This window comes from Andrographis paniculata, unplaced genomic scaffold (genome assembly GCF_009805555.1).
Source record: "Andrographis paniculata isolate CXL003 unplaced genomic scaffold, ASM980555v1 Contig74END, whole genome shotgun sequence".
NCBI classification, from domain to species: Eukaryota; Viridiplantae; Streptophyta; class Magnoliopsida; order Lamiales; family Acanthaceae; genus Andrographis; species Andrographis paniculata.
The window spans coordinates 3,582,594-3,602,178 of record NW_026137611.1 but is presented as its reverse complement, the minus strand read 5'-3'; the positions used below and the strand labels follow the sequence as shown (position 1 = coordinate 3,602,178).

The 19,585-nt window shown below is 31.2% G+C and overlaps 2 protein-coding genes across 3 annotated transcripts; one reads left to right on the top strand and one right to left on the bottom strand.

Annotated features, from left to right (window-relative positions):
* The first annotated feature begins 4,369 nt into the window (after positions 1 to 4,369).
* Positions 4,370 to 12,982, top strand: LOC127265998 (uncharacterized). The gene is made up of 12 exons (XM_051296060.1): positions 4,370 to 4,532; positions 5,182 to 5,230; positions 5,308 to 5,356; positions 7,022 to 7,092; positions 7,531 to 7,589; positions 8,620 to 8,724; positions 9,890 to 9,947; positions 10,746 to 10,882; positions 10,976 to 11,032; positions 11,869 to 11,966; positions 12,168 to 12,379; positions 12,662 to 12,982. Exons 1-12 carry the CDS (start codon positions 4,485 to 4,487, stop codon positions 12,730 to 12,732), a joined length of 1,014 nt encoding a protein of 337 aa, XP_051152017.1. The 5' UTR covers positions 4,370 to 4,484; the 3' UTR covers positions 12,733 to 12,982.
* A 779-nt stretch (positions 12,983 to 13,761) lies between these two features.
* Positions 13,762 to 19,381, bottom strand: LOC127266042 (uncharacterized). Of its 2 annotated transcripts, XM_051296125.1 has the most exons (11): positions 19,253 to 19,381; positions 19,019 to 19,123; positions 17,885 to 17,946; positions 17,702 to 17,785; positions 17,553 to 17,584; positions 17,258 to 17,339; positions 16,078 to 16,306; positions 15,330 to 15,557; positions 14,942 to 15,234; positions 14,356 to 14,747; positions 13,762 to 14,239 (listed from the first exon to the last, which is right to left on the bottom strand). In XM_051296125.1, exons 1-10 carry the CDS (start codon positions 19,274 to 19,276, stop codon positions 14,387 to 14,389), a joined length of 1,500 nt encoding a protein of 499 aa, XP_051152082.1. In that variant the 5' UTR covers positions 19,277 to 19,381; the 3' UTR covers positions 13,762 to 14,239; positions 14,356 to 14,386. The 2 variants fall into 2 exon arrangements, with proteins under 2 accessions (XP_051152082.1, XP_051152081.1); XM_051296124.1 differs by having other exon boundaries at positions 13,762 to 14,747.
* Positions 19,382 to 19,585: the final 204 nt, after the last annotated feature.

Here is a 19,585-nt window from a genome sequence, read left to right as displayed (position 1 = left end):
GATATGGTTACTTCTGGCCCTAGATCTCGCAAGATTGCATCGATTATGCCCAGGGATGTCCATCTTGCTAACGCCACGATCCTTTACAACGCGCCCCAACCGAGGAGCTTCATTCAATTCTCAAACTGTGGTCTTTTAGAGGATGGGCAATGGACGTCATCACTAAAATCCACCCGCCGTCATCAAAAGTGCACACATTTATCCTCGTGGCTACCAATTATTTCATGATGTGGGTAGAAGCTGTCCCGTTGGCCCAGGTACATAACAATTTTCGTTTATAATAATTTTGTTAAAGAACTAGTTGGAAAAAAATGGGTAAACTGTTTTTTTAATCCCGTAACTGTACCTATTTATCATTTTAGTTTCGTAATTGAAAAATTGTCGCTGAAGATGCCAGCATGGCACCCGCGTAACTCGCCGGAGGCCACGTATCCTCCTAGGTCAGTGACACTTGGTGGACACGTAGATTTTTATTTTTATTTAAAGAAAATTAAAATTCTTTTTGAGAAAATGAAAAACTACGTGTCCGCCGGTGTCGCTGACTTGGCGGACACGTCGCATCCGACGAACCATGTGGGTGCCACACAGGCATCTCCCGCGCCGAAGAATTAAAATTACAAAAATTTTTTACTTAAAAGACTAGTTTGTGACAGACTTCACTAACGGGATTAAAAAAATAGTTTATCAAAAAAAAATTGAATATAAATCTTTTAAAATTTTAAATATTGAAATTAGATACTTAAAGAAAATATGATTTAAAAATATATAAGTGGATGTCATATTTTAAAATAAATTTGAAAAAAGATAATAAGTGAGTGTTAACTGTATTTATTATTAGAGATAATAATTTTAGTTATAATAAAAGAAGTAATGAGAAAATTGATCGGTAAAAAAATGCTCTTAGAATTGAATTGATTTGCCTGATCAACATCATAATCAATGCGTATTTGAATGAAAAAAATAAAATAATAATAAATAGAAAAGGTTTTAGGAGAAAATATATATTTATATCTCACAAAAATTGACATATTTTTTAAATTATTTTTTATTTTAGTTTGTTTTACGTAATAATTAAACTATTATTGTAATAATTAAACTATTATTATTAAAGTTTATTAATTTTAAATATTTTTAACAAATATAATAAACTAATTAAATGATTTTTTAATAAATAAGAATTATATTTTTTCAAAAAAGCTATTTAATAAAGTAAATTAAAAATAAACATATCAACTGTAGCAATGAAGGGTAAATAATTATATCGAAAATGTGGTATCATACAATATCATAAATATATATATATATATGGTATACCACAATTTTTAATTTGGTATACTATTGTATCATAAAATTTTGGTACGAAATAATATAAATTTTATTTATCACGGTGTATAGCATACCGTTAGGGTGTGTTTACTTTGAATAATTGATTATTATACCGAAATCATTTCAATGGGTTATATAATCAATAGATTAATTAATATAACATTTATTTTGTATGATCAAATATTAGACAAAATTATATTTGATTTGATTTGATTTTTTTTTTTTTTTTTTTCTGAAAACGCCGTTAATGATTTTATTATAAATTATTGTAATATAATTTCTTATATATATATATTAAATTTTAATTATAGCAATATAATATATAACAATATTAAAATTTACTTATGATATTGTCATGACATAATATATATAATTTGATATATTTTTTTTTATCATTTATTAAATATATTAAATTTTGTCCTCAAAATTATATATTAAGTTTTAATAACATATTTTATAGTATTCTTATAACTTTATATTATTAATTAATATTTTTTAAAAAATAAATAAATTATATTTAAAATAAAATCAAAGTATATTAAACAAAAATATTGTATTATATTTATATAAAAAGTTTCTAAGTGTTTAAAGGAAAGATAATTTAGTACATACGAATAAATAATATTAAGGCTTTTAATTATAGAGAACTCTAATACATCAAAATAAACATGAGATTAGATCGGATAAAATAATATAATACACCATAATCTCATGCATAAACCCACCAGCGTGGCATCGAATTTGGATATATACCATACCGAAATATATATGAAACGCTAGTATCTATCAAGAGAAAATTGTAAAAAATATCTCTCTATATCCTATTATCACTTTTGTCTTGTATTTATCTCGCTGCATCACGCGTGGCTACGCGCAGGAAAAAGGTACAAATAGCTACTTTTGCAAATATGTAAAAATATTTTGCTAGCGAGATAAATTCAAGACAAAAGTGATAATATCAGTCTTAAATATATACCAAAAGTTAATCCGGTTGGTCGGTCCTTTTATTTAAATAAATATGTGGTTTGCATACCGTAAGGGTATGTTTGGTACAGATAAATTAGGTCAGAGAAATGGAAATGATCTATTTTCTCTTGTTTATTTGAGTAGAAAAATAAACTTGACAAATAAATTATTTTTCATTTCTCTGTTTTTATTTATGTGACGTGGCATATATATATTTATTTATTTATTTACTTTTTATTAATTAATTTTTATAATTTTTTAAAATTATATTATTTTAATTTTACAAAAATCAAATTTAATTTATCGGTAAAATATTTAATTTTTACGATTTTTTTAAGAAATTGTAATAAAATATAATCTTAAAAAACATCGTATATAATTTAATAATTTTTTAAAAAAAAACAAATTCGCAAAAAATATTTTTTATAAATTCTCATTCGTTAAAACTCTTTTTTTTTTTTTTTTTTTTTAATTTGGTTAATCATTTATTATTGTTTGATCCATTCGTATATCTGCAATTTTTTTTAACATTTCTCGTTAACTGAATTATCTGTTTTACCTCTCATTGTTCAATTTCATTTCTCTCTAATTTTATTCTCTACTCTCATTTATCTACAATTTCATTAATGTACTTAATCATTAAAATTAATTGGATAAGTTTCATTTTTAAATAATTGATATAATTATTTGTCTGTCAGTTAAGTTACTATATTATTAGTATCAATTTACTCTTTTTGCACGTTGATATTTGAATATTAATTATTATATCAAAACATATTACAAATTAAAGAAAAATGACAAAAATACTTTCTTATAATACTAATATAATGACATTTGTATAAAAAAAATTATACAAATATAAGAATATTTTTAAAATAAATAAAATAAAGTTTCACTTATAATTAATTAGTAAAACTAAATTAAAATAACTTAATTTATCACACAATTTTGATTAAATTTATCAAAGTTAATGTTTGTAAGAGGAAAAATTTGATATATAGTAGAATTTTAGGCAAATTTTTTTTAAAAGAATGTACATTTTTAAATTTGAATTAAAATTGATATATTTTTAATTATATTATAATTACTATTGATTTTTTCTATTTTAACTATATCAACTATTCTAATTAAAAAATGTTTTTTTTTTCAAAAAATATAACAAAAAAAATAAAATTTTAGACAAAAATAGAAATGTACACAGTTGTGTAGAATTAAAAATGACCGCGTGACAACATGATGATATATAATTGTACATGACCATATAGTTTCTGTGTCAGCTGCCATGATAACTCCATTACATCCACGTCATGACTAAAATTGATAATTTTTTTTTTTATATTGAGACCAAAATTGATAAATTTTGATTATATTATTAAAATTAAAATTGATTTTTTTCCTAATTTAAATTATTTCTTGTCTATTTGATATATGAAGCATTTTCATTATATGTATTAAGAGCAGCTCCAACCCACTGCATTTTTGGAGTAACACTATACACTCCACTCCACTTTTGGAGTGAAGTTTGTGTGATGTTTTATAGTATTTGTGTATTTTTGTTTTTTTGAGTATATTGTGTAATTTTATTTTTTTAGAAAATAATATGTAATTTTACTTTTTAAAAAAATAATGTATAATTTTATTTTTTGAAAAGTGATATAATTTTATTTTTCTAAAAATAATGTATAATTTTATTTTTTAAAGGGATATATTTACCTTTCGAAAAGTGATATATAATATGTAATTATATATATTTGGATTATATTGTAAAAATAAATTAAAGTTGTGGTGTAATTTATAAATATTAAAAATTATATAAAATAATATAAAAAAATATATATAAAAAATATATTTTTATAGTAAAAATTAAAGTTTATAATTAAAGTAAAATTAATATAAATAAAAATAAAATAATTAGTTGAAGACAATAGTTATATATATTTCATTTAAAATAGTTTTGAATCGCAAGTGTCTAACAAAAAAATAAAAATAAAATAAATCTTAAATTCAAAATAAAAAACATAAGACTGGTATGTATATATATCGATTGTTACAACACCTTTGTAACTAATTTAAAAGAAAACAATAATAATAAAATAATAGGAAAAAAAAAAAAAGAATAAACCCTCCTCCGCCGCTCCTCTATCGCCGGCAGACCCCATCCAAATTTTCGAGCTTCAGCGTTCCGGCGAACCATGTTGATGACGAGGGAAGAAGACGGGAGTCACTCGGTCAATGTTTTGGTTCGTCTACTTGTTTTTGCCTGCTATTGTACATTGCCTTTATCTTCTTGCTCGTACAATCTCGAACCCTAATTGTGTTATATCGAAAAGAAAATTGGGGCTTAAATTAGGGTTTCAGTTTGGGAGGGCTGGGGATTTTGAAGTGTCCTAAGTCTGATGGATTGAGACGTAAGACGTTTTGAAGTGTAGACTAGAATATATATATATATATATTCGAGAAAGAACATATAATTTAAGATTGGTGTTACACCCTTTACGTGATCAGAAATTTATCATGATTGAATCAGTAGGCTGAGGATTCTCAAAATTGTTGTAGATATTGAATTCCTTACTATGCCATCAGTAATATGTCCTTTATCTGGTGTGTTTCTTTTTTGTAGTTTTTGGGATGCTTTGAATTTGAAAATTTTAAACCAAGCATATGTTATAGATGCTATGTTTGAATGTGAAATAATCGAGAGAGTACAGCTGGAAAAATGGCTTTTAAGGTAGGTGTTAGATTTGATGTTTTTAGGGCAAATATATATTAAACATAAGCATGTCTTTAATAAATCGTTAGCAGGTAGATTGGAATGGGAATTGGGCTCGTGCAATTTTCTTCTAGACATTCATAGTTTCTGAATTACTTTATTTGTTTTCACTTTAACAGAATTTCCCTCGGGCTGAAGATATTCGGTTAGAGACTACCCGTGCAAGATGTATTTTCCTTTGCATTATGTCCTGTTATCTTGGAAGTTTCTATTTGTATTGTTGGTAAGCCCGTTGTTTTTTCTAGTTACAAATATCCTCAAAAGGCATGGAGAGTTGACGGTGCGACTTTCGAGGTATGGATGCTGTCATTAATGTAGTCTTTGTCGATTTCTGTCATTTATATTGCCACTTGGTTGGTACTTCGTGATTGCTGCTTCATATATTCACCTTGCTGGCTTAATTAATACTTTTCTATGCAAAACGGCAAAGACTATGTTTAAAGGTTGATTTGCTACATTGTGTTAATTGGGTCTAAAGTTCAAGAGTTGATTTTCGAACATTGTTCTATTGCTACTTCGCAATTCATTAATTCAAGACGGTTGGTTTATTATCTTATATTGTGCTAGATGCATCAAATTCTCGCTCATAGGGTGTAAACTTCAGAGTTAACTGTTGACTGTCGTTCTATAACTTGGTTGCTATATATTAACTCAAGATTTCTAGTGTCTCATTATATTATGCAAGGCGATTATATTAAGCCAATATTCATTTAACACTATAATGTTATGAATTATAAAATTATATGCCCATTGGGTGTGGTACTAATATGGCGCTAATATTCTCTACAACTAATGTGAATAGATGCTTTGCAAAGAATTTTCCATTGTGATAATCGTGTTAGTTTGGTCTGTTTAGTATCCTTAATTATAGTTTTTAGCCTTCTTCACAAGTATTTACAAATTGAAAAATGTGGGCTTGGATTGTAGTGAGCCTCATCTAAAATTCTAAGCCACTCAACATGAAACTTACAATTCAAATCAAATTTGATTGGATTGAGTTTTGAGCTACTTGACTTCAACACTGAGCCAAGTTCCAAATATGGGTTGATCTGTTCAACGGAAAAATTTGTAGTAGCTTGTGTGTGAGTTTGGGTAACAACATTTTTATTTAGATTGTATTGTTATTCTGACATTTCGAATCATGTATCAATTGAGTCATGCCATTTGTTAGGAAAGATACTCTCGGAGATAATATCAGTTCTCTGTTTCTACCAAATTGGCAACAAAATCCTCTTGAAACTCTCAATTCTTTAAATATTAAGGGAATAATTTTGAGATTGAATTGTTTATTATAGCATGGAGATTGTTACTCACCACTTTAACCTCAAATTTTGCATGACAAAAACAAGAGCAATAAAAGGTGGTATTTTTCTGATGAATGAAGATCGAGATATTCTGGTGCTGTTTCTTTTCCCTCATCATTTCGATGATCAACTGACATTTATTTTTCATGTCCTTCTGACGGAAGTCGATTGGCCCAATCTATTGAATCCTTGAAACAGAGCTTTGCTCGTGAAATCCTCATGATTACAACCAATTTATTATTAGGATGTTCATGACTTGGAACAAAAACTTGAATGCTCATGCTTAAATTGGTTCTTACCAAACTGGTGGCAGCTCAAACTTACCGCAAGCTTGAAATATATATTTCTCCCCCTAGTTGAGAAGAGCAAGAATCTTTATAGGGCTCTTCTTGTTATAAGGGAAACTTCAACATTCTGGGCTCCGTGTTTACAACCTCGGTGTGGCAAGATAGTGCTGGACAAGCTTAGCTTGCCGATGACCTTGTAATGCTCGTATGTGATAATGACCCAAAGGGCTGAAATCTGAATTTTATGTTTCTATCCTTCATTCTTCCTTCTATCTTGGTATACTTACAAAATCAGACTACTTTCATTTAGTGCTAATGGTTTTTGCCCCTAAACTGTACAATGCGCTAAAAGTTGGGAAGTCTCACAGGGACTGTGACAAGACCCTTTTTGAGCGCTTGCAGAAGGAGTTTGATGCTGTTCGTGTTTCTCAAACACGAGGTAGATTATATGCAATGGTTCTTTTTTTTCCCCAATCTGGTAACATCTTTAATTATTGATATGTTTATATCTTCAGAGCTTAGCTGTACAAATCATTCTAGACTGAAACTTATGTATGCCTAAATAGGCAAGAATTTTGAAAACAAAGTAAGTAGCTAGAGAAGAGAGAGCTTTCAACATCGAGGCGGTGGGGAGCAAGTGAAGAATACAAAATAGAGTTGGAATCTGAGTTGCATGCATTAGGAATCAGGCATAGATAGTCGAAATATGATGTGACAGAGATACTTTCTATTCTTCAAATCAATGTTCTAGTTTATGCTCTACTTTTATTGATTATTCTGGCTCGTATTTAATTTATGTATTTGGTTGCTGATTCCAGCTCTTCTTTCATTTTTTTGCTAGTTTCTACATCTGATTCTATGCTTGTTTTCCTTGTAGAAATATATTTAGAAGGTGAGCAATGGAATGATGGGTTACTAGCAACAGTAAGAGAGCGGGTATGTTTTTTTGAGTGTCCATTCCCTGGTTTAAAATTCACTCTCTGCTATTGTTGGATTTTGGATTATGTGGCTAAAGAAAAATATCCTTTTGCATTTACTATGTACAAAAAAGTTCTGATTTTTCTATGTAAGATGCCTTTTTTGGTCACATGGATGGCTAAAAGACCATGTTTGTAGTTAAGCATGCTGTGTTGACACCTTGCCCGAATGCTTAAATTGCCTTCTTTAGAATAGTAACCTTAACTGCCACAATAATGTAAAGACGTGCATATATTTTCCTAATAGGTTTGAGATGTGACTAATGCTTATTTTCCTAGGTTGTACTGCAACCTGCATCTTCTAACGCTTTTGGTCGATTGATTGTTGTAAACAACAGAAGTTGGCCTGTTAGCCAATATAGTTGTAAGCTCAAAAAAATAAAATAAAATAAAATGAAATTGAGCGTTATGTTATTTTGCAATTTGCATAAACTTTTTATTACTATTATTATCATAAGCACATTTATGCTACCATATCATCATGCATATTGCCTCCAAATGAGCTTTTGCTTATCAAACTAAATTCAGTTTTGAAAATAATAATATAATAATAAAGAACGAAAATTGAAGCCAGTAAACCACTTTTTCTACCATTAAATATAGTACTCTTTAATATTCCTAAAATTCCTCAAAACAGATACATTCGTTAAAGTTTAGGATAATCTTTATGCTTGTTTATGGATTACATTGGTTGTGTATAAATTTTTTTATAATTCTATCAAGGTTTTTAATGTGATACCACTAAACAATCAAAAGCATTTCCAAAAAAAATCCCAAACTTATCAGAATATCCATCACAATACTGACACTTATTTCACGATCAGCCTATAATATATTTCTATGTGAATATGTATCTTTTCTGCTGGAACATGATATCCCTTATATCATGTCTTTGCTCTGCTACTTTGTTGATTGATGAAAATGACAAGTCTTCAAGGTTCCTAGCTCTTATAAGAATTTCACATGCACGGCTTCTTATTTGTATTAAGGTTCACATGGAAGCTGAAAGGAAAACATTACAATCGCGAAGAGATGCAGATGCAATGTTAGACCACTCCATTCATGAGAAATGTACTTATAGAGCTGGAAATAAGGTAAATGAAGGTTGAGCATTCTGCTTCTGAAGTGCTATATGGCATGATTGGCATCAAACTTTGTGCTAGACTACTGCTTTTTGCTTTGAGATATTGTCAGGGTGTTCATATGGATTTTTATTTGTTAATTCTGCTTACCGAAAGTTTTACATGCTAGTGTCACCAAAATTGTTCTGTAATGCTGCTGAAAATTATCTCACAATAATAAAACCAGCAAGTCAATGAAAACATACAGTATATATTTTATCCCGATTTCCAAAGATTTTTTGTACTTAGGTGTGTTTGTTTGAGGGTTTGGATTTTAAGTTGGGATTTGAATAGTAAAAATTTTAAATTTAAATAGTTGTATGATGTGATATAAATAGGTGTTATGTGATGTTTTGAATGTAAAATTGATTTTTAGTATAATATAAAAAATGAAAAATAGGTGTTTGATTTGATGTTTTTTGGGGGGAAAAAATAGGATGAATAGTGGAAATTAAATCCAATCCCCCAAACAAACACACCCTTAATGCATTACACGATGGCATTAGCATTTACATCCTTTTAACTGTGTTTTGCACTGATAATTATTGTTAGTTACATCTGCATCAGCCATCAACCACCATATGTGTTTCCACAATCCTCTGGTTATATAATAATTCTGGTCTTATATAATTCATCTTTGACTGATAAAATATGTGAAGAAAGATAAAAAGAATTGATTAGTATATCTTCTTCTATAATTTAGACGGGAGAGGAGGAGAGGTGGTTTCTAAACTATCTGGTTGTATTTGGGAACTTCTAAGTTTCATTTCGGCTGGTCAGAATTTCTCCATGAAACTGTGATTAATATTGTATTCTTTGAGCATGATAGTCAAATTGAAATTAAGTCTTAGAAAGGAAGAATTGTAGATCAGATCAAGAGCTTTATTCAGTAGAGGTAGAAGAATGATGAATTCTGTCTAACTGTTAAAACATAAAAAGATGGAGCTGCAGTTATATAAATAGAGCATCACATGGTTTATATAACTGCTAGTAACTTCCTATGGTTTTGAGTTACACCTCTTGTCAGCAGTGCCAAAACAATATCCTTAAAAGGCTGACAGTAGCTCAGTGGCCATTGATGATGATGGCTGGTTTCGAAGTTCTTACATTATTTTTATTTATTTTTTTTATTAAGCAGATAATCTGTTGTTTGGATGGAGCAAGAATTGGCATTCTGTATGAAACGTCATTTGCAGGTACTGCTTGAATTCATCCTTTTGAAGTTGTTTCATATGCTTTGTTGCTTTTTATGGCTTAAATTGACATCTGCTGTTTTTACTGGAAATATGCTTTTATGATTTATATTTGGTTTATCCTTTTTCTGCATATGAGTTTTTTGTGTGCATACATTTGTGTATATACATGCATCTTTGCAATGGTTTTAGATGACTAGGGCTTGTTTGGATGTGGGATTGGGAGTAGGTTTTGGGTTGGGAACAGTGAAAATTTGATTTAATGTGTTTGGTACTTGGTATAATATAAATAGGTTTTTGATGTTATATTTTGAATGAAATATTAATTTTTTAATGTAATATAAAAAAAATAAAAATTAAGTTTGATTGGATGTTTTAAGGGAGAAACTTGTGAATAGTTGGAATCCCAACCCAATCCTACATCCAAACAAACCCTGGAAGTTCTGTAATAATAGATTTTATCTTCATGATCTTACTTTGTTGGTTGATATTGGGTGCTTTCCCACAAGCATGGCACATGTAAACTTATATCTTGTTTCCTCACTTATTCTTCTTCAATTAAGCTTCACACTACCAAAAATATATCATTGGAACAATTTTTATCCAAAAGATATTATTTATGATCACATCACTAAACTTTATATTACTCTATTTTGCAGAATGAAATACAAACTCAAAATACACATTAATCTATTTTACGGATATCATATATTGCATGTTGGAAATTTTATATGTTTAGCTGCAGCCTTTGCTTGTTTTTACTGAGAAATTGTTAGTGATTATAAGTACAAAACTCTACAGGAGAACCTTGTGAGGTGTTCCATTGTGTTCTTGAAAGCAAGTCATTTCTAGAGAAAATGACTGTTCTCGAGCATACAATTCCATTTTTCTTGCCGATACGTGAGGTGGAAAATGATTATCTCTCTTCAAATGCAATGGTGGGATTAGCTGTTTCACTGCCGAATTTCATAGTCTAATTAATTATGCTGATTTTAACACTATATTTTACGCCTTTTTTATCTGGGTAGCAGAAGTTCATAGATTATGTGGGAGACTTGCTTCAGGCTTATGTCGATAGAAAAGAGCAGGTATGCTTCTCAAATATATACACATATATGCGTGTGTGTGTGTGTGTATGAATAACGAGTATCATTAAGCCATTTGAGAGAAAATCATCTGTTTAGAACAGCGAGGGGCGATTTTGAAGTAAAACACAATTTTCAATCAAGTGGCTTAATGATTACACTCCCTCGCAGCAAGTGTATTTGTCATATAGAAACCTATCACAAAATGATAATAATCTTAACTAGTTATCCCATCCTTCTACATTCACATGTCTCTGAATGTGGTTTGTTTGTAACTCACAGTGCTCCATTTTCTTTCATTTCACATCATCTTAGTTTGTTAAATAAATAATATTGAGTGCGTGTTTAATGTTTTTAGTATGAGGTGTTTTTTTTATTAGGTATGAAAAATCGTGTCGATAATATTAAAAATAGTAATATTTTCTATTGAATTGTTGAGTTTTTGTAAGTAAATAAAGTGTATACATTATATATAGTGTATGAGTGTGTATATATTGTATTTTTTAGTAATATTAATCTTGAAGCTGTGTCGCAATGTTTTGTTGGGTGAACACACCATGCTTATTTTTAGTTGAAGCTGTCAACTAAAATTAAATTGAAATATTTCTGTGTGATGTATATATAGTTTGCATCTTTTGAAATCGCTTTGATTGAATTTGGTTGATTTGGTTTCTTTCTTGGTGGCCGAACACAATGTTTTGTTAATGAATATACTCACACTATCAACTGTAGAAGTTATTTATGAGTATATATATATATATACATATGCGTTGATTCTGATTCTTCCATTGTTGTTTTGTGAATTATGATTTTGAAATTTGAATTTGGTTGTAAACTAGGTTCGCCTTGTAAAGGAATTGTATGGAAATCAAATAGGGGAGCTTTACTTTAGTCTCCCGCATCACATGATAGAGTTTGTGCTGGCGAATTTTGACTGGTAAGTGGCGGCATGATTCCAATTTCCAAGAGTTTTATTAATGATACGAGCAATTTACTTTATTGTTATTTCTTAACATAAATATTTGTTTTGTTTTGTCTTTCTTTATGAGTTAAATCCTTTTTTTTTTTTTATTATTATTATTTTTAAAAATTATATCATTTTGAGTTATTGTTCATTCTCATCTGATTTATTCCACAGCAAGATAACTGTGAATCTTAGATACGCGGATCTTCTCGCAACACTACCTTGTGAAGTCAGCGTATTTGCATGGCCTAAGCGGCAAACTAAGAAACGTCGAACCAGTGCATTGCCAGTTGACCAGAGGGACAATGGGGCTACAAGAAGTCAACTAATTCCAGCTCGTTTAGTACCAGCTGAGGATGCCCTACGAACAATGAGTTTACCTGAAGGTTTGATGAATTTTTTTGAAATTACACATACATATTAATGATTTAATGCCACCAATTTTATCTTAAGCTGATACGTTTGTATGTTTTGAGACGGATATTTAATATTTCCTGCCTGCGTCCTTGTCCTTGTCCCTGTCCCTCTTATATTGCGCGCACAACGCTTGTTCTAATAAATGAATGTGATGGGAGATTTCTGTGGGGCTTCTGATCATCTCTCACCTAAAAGATTTATAGCTATTTTCAGTTGTTTCGTTATTAATGTTCCGGTGTTTTTTACTGCAGCTTTTGCGGAGATTGTTCTGAACATGTCCGAGATGCTTAAAGATGCATTCCCGATGCAGACCTCAGCCTAATTTATTCATCGTATTATCAAAGTCAATAGTAAAAATCTGGTACTTTGTGAGTACATAAAATGGAATTGCTGGTGGTAGTTTGTGGAAGATGTATCCCGATTTAACTTCAAATTGAGAGAGAGAGAGAGAGAGAGAGAGAGAGAGAGAGAGAGAGAGAGAGAGAGAGAGAGAGAGAGAGAGAGAGCATGTTTGAATCTGTCAGATGTGTGTTTTTGCTGCACTCTTATCTAATTGGTGCTATTTGATAAAAGTCTCTATCCATAGCTTACACCTTAATTCAATGAAGTGAATAACATGCGTCGATTGCAGATATATGTATGATCCAATCAATACAGTGATCATTCCGATTTCGCCAACTTCAAAAATTCTATGAGTCTGTTTACTTGTAAAATTTTAAGTCAATTTTACTATTTCAACTTTTTTTTTTTCTTAAGAAAATATTAAATCAAACACTCAATTCTTATTTATTTTATTACACTAAAATTTGATTTTACATTTAAAACATCATATCAATACATATTTATATCACATCAAATAACTATTTCAAATCAAAATTTTACTATTCAAAATTTAAAACAAAAACCTCACAAGTAAACACACCTTATATATATATATTTTTTTTAAATTTTAAATTTTTATAATTGTTTTATGATATTAAATAAATATATTAAAATATAATTAATAATTTTTAGTTCTTATTTTTATTAAAATATTACATTTCAAATTTTCAGATTAATTTGCATATACTGATCCTAACGGATCCGAAATTTATGAAATATTCAAACGAAATCGATTTGAAATATCCAAATAAAATTTTAAATTTCAATTTGGTTTGAATCGAATTTAAGATATTTTTTGAACTCCTATGTGCATTTAATCTTCTTCAGTGAAAAATCTCACTTGGGTCCAAGATTCAATCCTGGATGAGTGTGTGTGCACTGCGGGGGAGTGTGAGTTAAAAAAACAAAAAAAAAAATCTTCTTCAAATACTTACACACTAGTAGTAAATTAGATTGGGATAAAACGTCACCAAATATTTGGCTCCATAATCTTATGGTCCACCACCACAACAACTAGTTACCATAATCTCTCTCTCTCTCTCTCTCTCTCTCTCTCTCTCTCTATATATATATATATATACACACACATATAGTGTGTGTGTGTGAAACAAAGACAACAACTTTTTCTAGAATTGAACCAATAAAAACAGCAAGACAGAACAAAATACATATAAACATCATTCAAGAATTCATAAGCCATAATCCCAGACATCTCAAAACAAAAACAAAAACTCCAAAGCACAACTCAACAATAATACCGGCAATAAAAAAAAAAAAAATTTGCCATTTCACTACACCAACTAAACATATCAGCAACCATAGTCGATGAGATGACACAACACCACTGTCATGTATAAACATTTTGACTTCTCGTCTCAGGCAAGATCATTACGCAAATATATATATATATATGTGCACTCAATTTTTCTCCGAAAACGCGCTCACCGCTGTAAAAGATCAAATTATGCTAAGCATGCAAAATTTGCCAACATAATCAAATAGCTCACGACAGTATGCACGCAAAATCGACACCAAGCATATCATCAAGGTAGTTGAGTCTTACCATGGAGATCTGACGATACTCCCAACATCTCTTAAGGTTGATGGGAGGAGGACCTATTTTCCTGGTGCTCGTTGCTGGGGTAAGCTACGACAGAAATATCATGGCTGTTGTCTCCGGCATCGGGCCCAACCTCGCGAACATCAGCTATCCGAGCTTCAGTGGTTTGAATATCGCTCCACTCACTTTCCCTGATAGAATGGAGATCCGACTGTTCACCTGCGAGATGAAAGATATTCTCTGTGGGCCCGGGTGTTACCTTCGAGACACTAAGACAGGCTTTGTCTACATTTTCTTGAGAAGGATCCACATGCTTTGTTAGCGGTAAATCACCGCCGATATTTGAGCATGACTCAGCCTTCTCAGCAAAGACTTGTCTGTTTTCAAGCTGCTGCCTGTCCGAAGGAAATCATAAAATTAGGAAATTTAATAATAGATGACCATTTATGATGTAACTCGTCACAGATAGGGAGTAAATTAAGGGCGGCAATACTAATAAAAGAGATGCATTTTTATTGTGAAGTTCAAAACTGAGCAAAATGAATTAGAAATCGAATCTTTTTGTATCCGAAAAGATAATTTGATAAACCTTCTTAGTTGCTCTTGTAGTGCATTTATATGACCGAGTAGTTCTTGCTTCTCCTTAGCAGCACTTGATTCTCTTTCCATTGCTTCCTTTACTCTAGCTTCAGCATCGGCCTCTGTGACTCTGACTTTCTCTTCAGCTCGAACTGCTGCTCCTTCCAAAATCACTGCGCGCTCTCTAGCTTTAGCAATTTCTGAACGCCAATACTGAGCCTCCTTAAAAGCTGAATCCCGCTGTTTAATCAACTGGTCTTTTTCTTCATTGAGATTCTGATTCTTTTCTTCCAATTCTCTCATCTATTGAAGCAAATAACATGTGGTAAATTAATCAAAATTGTTGAATGAAAATGGAATCTATAAATAAATTATAGCCAATGAGAATCTACAATTACCCTATGTTTTAATGACTCCATTTGTTTCTCTGAGTCTCTCGTTAGACGTTCAACTTCTGCACAAGCAATTCTCCTTTGCTCATCCATGGTACGAGCAGCAGACGCAGCAGCAGAAGCAGCCTCAGCTGTTTCAGATAGTTTCTCGGCTATTTCCTTTATGGTTGAATCCCTAGCTCGTAGATCCTTTGCCAAATTTTGTAGTTCTTCATCCTTCACACGCAAGGTTTCCTGCAACACATAAAAATGTTAAAAGTTCAGCTGGTGAAGATATCATCACAAGAATGCAACAGCCGATCAACTCTCCATATTTACAAAAAACAGAAAAAAATAAAAAAAGAAAAAAGAAAAGAAAATTAAATCTGTAACTTTAATTTAATTGAAATACACTCGGAAACAAACTCCTCACATTCCAAACTGCTTGAAGATTTCAGCAGCAAAAATTACGTTAAGTTACTAAATGTACGGACAGATTTAGCATCTGAATCGTGTGATCGCTCCATAATCTCAACAAGCACTGGTCTTACACAAAGCATCCAAGAATGTTGGAAACCCCAAATATGTTGTTTGATTGAAAATGGCATTTTGGAATGAAGATTTTATGAATAATATAGATGTAATGAGAGCATATGGAGTAAGTTCCCCGCCCCCACACACACAAAAAAAAGCGAAGCATAAATCTCAAAAGGTAAAAGTTAACGATTTAAAGAAAAGTTAAGAACCCATGTTGTTAAGTTCCTAAAAAAATTACCTTCATGATTGATAAATCATCCATTGGAAGATCCGTTGTCTTATTCAGCATGGATCCCAAGGCATTCCTCATGGTGATTTGCATTGCAGCTTCAATTTCCTTAGAAGCTTCTAGGGCAGTTGAATTAGCCGCAGCAACAACAGTAGCAACTGTCCCTAATCTGGAGGATCCATTTCCACTTAAGGTATTCACAGCCTCTTTATGAGCCTTCAAAACCAGTTGTGTAGCACTGCAGTTGAAAGGAAAACCGGATTCTGAAAGGTGTGCAGGATGTGTAGAGTTGGGAGAAAATGTAAACAAAAATTTACATCGAAGTGTGTAAAACAAGCTCTTAACTATATTTTATGGGACTAAAATGCAAGAAAGGCAATAAATGATACTCCTCTGTTCCGCCTTTTTTGTTTTAGGAGTGGCATTAATAAATAATTAAAAATATATTTATAGAAAAGTTACAGTACAATACAAATAATTATAGATTAAAATAAAAATATAACTAATTAGTCTAATTAAAATTATAAATATTATAGATTAAAAAATTTAAAATGTGTAATACTTTAAAAAAAAAAAAGAGATATGACGGCAACATGGATAGGAGATGTGGTATGGAGGGCATAAAAAACAGACAATCGTTTGGATATTTCAAGTTCTACATTGCATAATTGTTCATTGAAACAAACACTTAATTCACATTCATAGTGGCACTCAAGAAGTTTAGCATTGTAAATATGTTTATTAACCATCACAAAACCCTGATTTTTATATTTAAAAATCCGTAGAAAGGCACAGTGTGATTTGTGACCTCTAACACAACAGCCAATAATGATTATGGAAGATTGAATAAGCACACTGCAACTATCAAACAAAAATGAATATTTCAAGTGGGATGATAAATATAACAGAGAAGAAAAGAACCTATTTACAACACAATATCATAATGGTAAGAGTACAAAACAAATTAGACATGCTTTTATTTTAAGTTACTCTTCCAGAGTTCTATATCATGGAAAAGGGAAATGATATTAGCTACAAAAAATTAGACTAAGATTTCACTCTCGCTGGATTCTAAAGATGAAGGGATTAAACTTGAAATAACAATTTGTATCGGTAGCCTATGGAACTTCACATTCACACATTTTGTACAGAAGAAACAAGTTGCAATAACTTGAAAAAAAAAACTCACTGTAGAGTAGATACCCAGGCTCTAGCAGCAGCCGGAGTTTCTGCACAGAGGAAATAATCTTTTTTCTGTGGTGTCCCGATATCTATTGATCAAGTTAAGAATCGAAAAGGCCAGCGCTAGGATTTTTAAATGAAAATAAGGAATTATATACATACACATAAATTATTGCACTCAGAATTGTCGAACTCCAAATTAGATTACCATATCATAATATCTTTCAATACATTATGACACATAAAATAGAGAAAACATAGAGAAGTAGATGGAAAGAAATCATTCGAAGAAATACGGATACAGATGCAACAGCCATCATACTTTGGTAAACCCCTGCATCAATAGAAAAGGATAAATTGTTATGATTAATTTACAGTAAAAATGCACTACCCAAAGACATAAAAAACATGAACTACCATATGTACAGAATAAAGTAAAAGAACATCTTACTGGAAATTTATAGGAGATATTGTTATAGTGCTGTTTGCATCAAATATTATAGTTCCTTTGACTGTTGGCTCGTTTCTCCTCAGCCTATCAAAACAAACATATGAAGACTTTGGCAGGCAACATTGGAAGGCAATTTTATAAGTGGCTCCAAATCCACGGATAAGGGTCACTTTAAGCTCTTACTTGTACTCCATCTTCCCAGTTGTTGGATCTAAAATTATCCATCTTTCATTCCACTTCCTCAGCTGTTTAAAAGAATAAAGTAAGCAATGCTGCTCATTTTAACATGGGATTGGCTAAAGTCCAAAAAAAATAAATATCTGACAGTTTGCAGAACAGAACAATTATGTATTGTCTCCACCTCAGGGCCCACAGGACCAAGTAGTTGTTGACGTAAAGTAGTGAAATCTCCTACTAACACTCAGACAAAAAAGAAATGTAAACAAGAAATCATGGTTCAACTTTGCTTCTTCCTGATATCGTTTTATATTTTTCTACCATAATAATGCGTTCAAACAGCATGCAAGACAAGAAGTGGCAAGTTAGATAATATAAAGATGGTAGTCTAGAATCTAATTATTTGCCCAGCTGGTTTTTCAGTTGACGAAACTTTGATTGCATAGTTGATGAAGAACAAGTTACACAAATAAACTTCTGGAGGGTATACAGTGATGCATAGTTGTAAATGGCACACACTATAACTTTTAATATATGTTTATCATACATAGAACATATATATGCAATTAATGAAACATACATATGCCTGGCCATAGAAATCTGCCTGCACGCCATCTGCCATTTACAACTGGGCAATAACTCTTTATGCCCAATATAGTCAACAAGACCTTTTAATTTACAAAGCAACTCAGGCAGAAAACACAGTTACCTCATACTACAAGATACTGAGTTCGCATTGTACATTAAATCTCACAGCCACATTAATTATCTGATTCTACTTCTTCTCCACATCACCACCTCCAAACCCAAACCCAAACCCACACCCACACCCACACCCACACCCACACCCAATTGTTTCAGTACCGTACGACAACTATTATGCGACACAAAATGGACTTATAGGAACTAAAACACATGAATTCAATCCATTCGTCACCAACCTCCTAAATTGGAAAAGAACCAGCTGAACAAGCAAAAGGCCAAAAAAATTATATTATGGAGTAAGCACACAATTAAATCACCATGAAAATGAAATCCATTCATTCTCACAAACAAAAAATCGCGAGATTCTAAACATATAAACGGAACTGAAACAGCGAGCAGAACAGAACAAGCGAAACCGCGAAGAAAAAGACTAACCGTTTCAGACCGCTTCAGAAGCGGTCCTTGCAGTAGATTTCTCCCGGAGCTCGACGCCAGCTGCTTCTTGATCTTCTCCAAGCTTGCCTTCGTCTCCGCATCTCCCTGCACAATTCAAACCCTAGACAGTTAAAAACCCCCAAATACGAACTCCAAATTCCATCAAATTACAAGCTGAATATGAAATAACAAAAGGGTAGAGATAAATTGGAGTAGCGGGCATGGTATACAAACAATTTGAGCTCCATTGGAAGCCATAACGATTCAATTGGTGAGAATTATTGCGTGCGAATTCGGTGAGGGTTTTTGGAGAAGACGAGAACAAGAAATGCGATGATCTGCTGCTCTTATTTGGAATTACTATCTATTTTATTATTGTAATAATATTATATTGTATTATATATATGTCACATTTAAATTTAAATAATTTTGCATTCTCCACCCCTAATATTTTTATAATTTGAAAATCCCCTCATATATCAAAATATAACAGTTAAGCCCCTAATTTTGACTTCAATATATATATATATATTTTAATGACGTAGAAATTCGCAACCATTCATATAG

Excerpts from the sequence above, each read along its gene's own strand:
- LOC127266042 (XM_051296124.1), bottom strand. The coding sequence starts at position 19,276 with ATGGCTTCCAATGGAGCTCAAATT. Across the intron at positions 17,786-17,884 it reads ACTGGGAAGATGGAGTACAA|GCTGAGGAGAAACGAGCCAA; the intron begins GTAAGAGCTTAA and ends TTGTTTTGATAG. Across the intron at positions 15,235-15,329 it reads TGGAGTCATTAAAACATAGG|ATGAGAGAATTGGAAGAAAA; the intron begins GTAATTGTAGAT and ends TTGCTTCAATAG.
- LOC127265998 (XM_051296060.1), top strand. The coding sequence starts at position 4,485 with ATGTTGATGACGAGGGAAGAAGACGGGAGTCACTCGGTCAATGTTTTG. Across the intron at positions 7,093-7,530 it reads TCGTGTTTCTCAAACACGAG|AAATATATTTAGAAGGTGAG; the intron begins GTAGATTATATG and ends TTTTCCTTGTAG. Across the intron at positions 12,380-12,661 it reads AACAATGAGTTTACCTGAAG|CTTTTGCGGAGATTGTTCTG; the intron begins GTTTGATGAATT and ends TTTTTACTGCAG.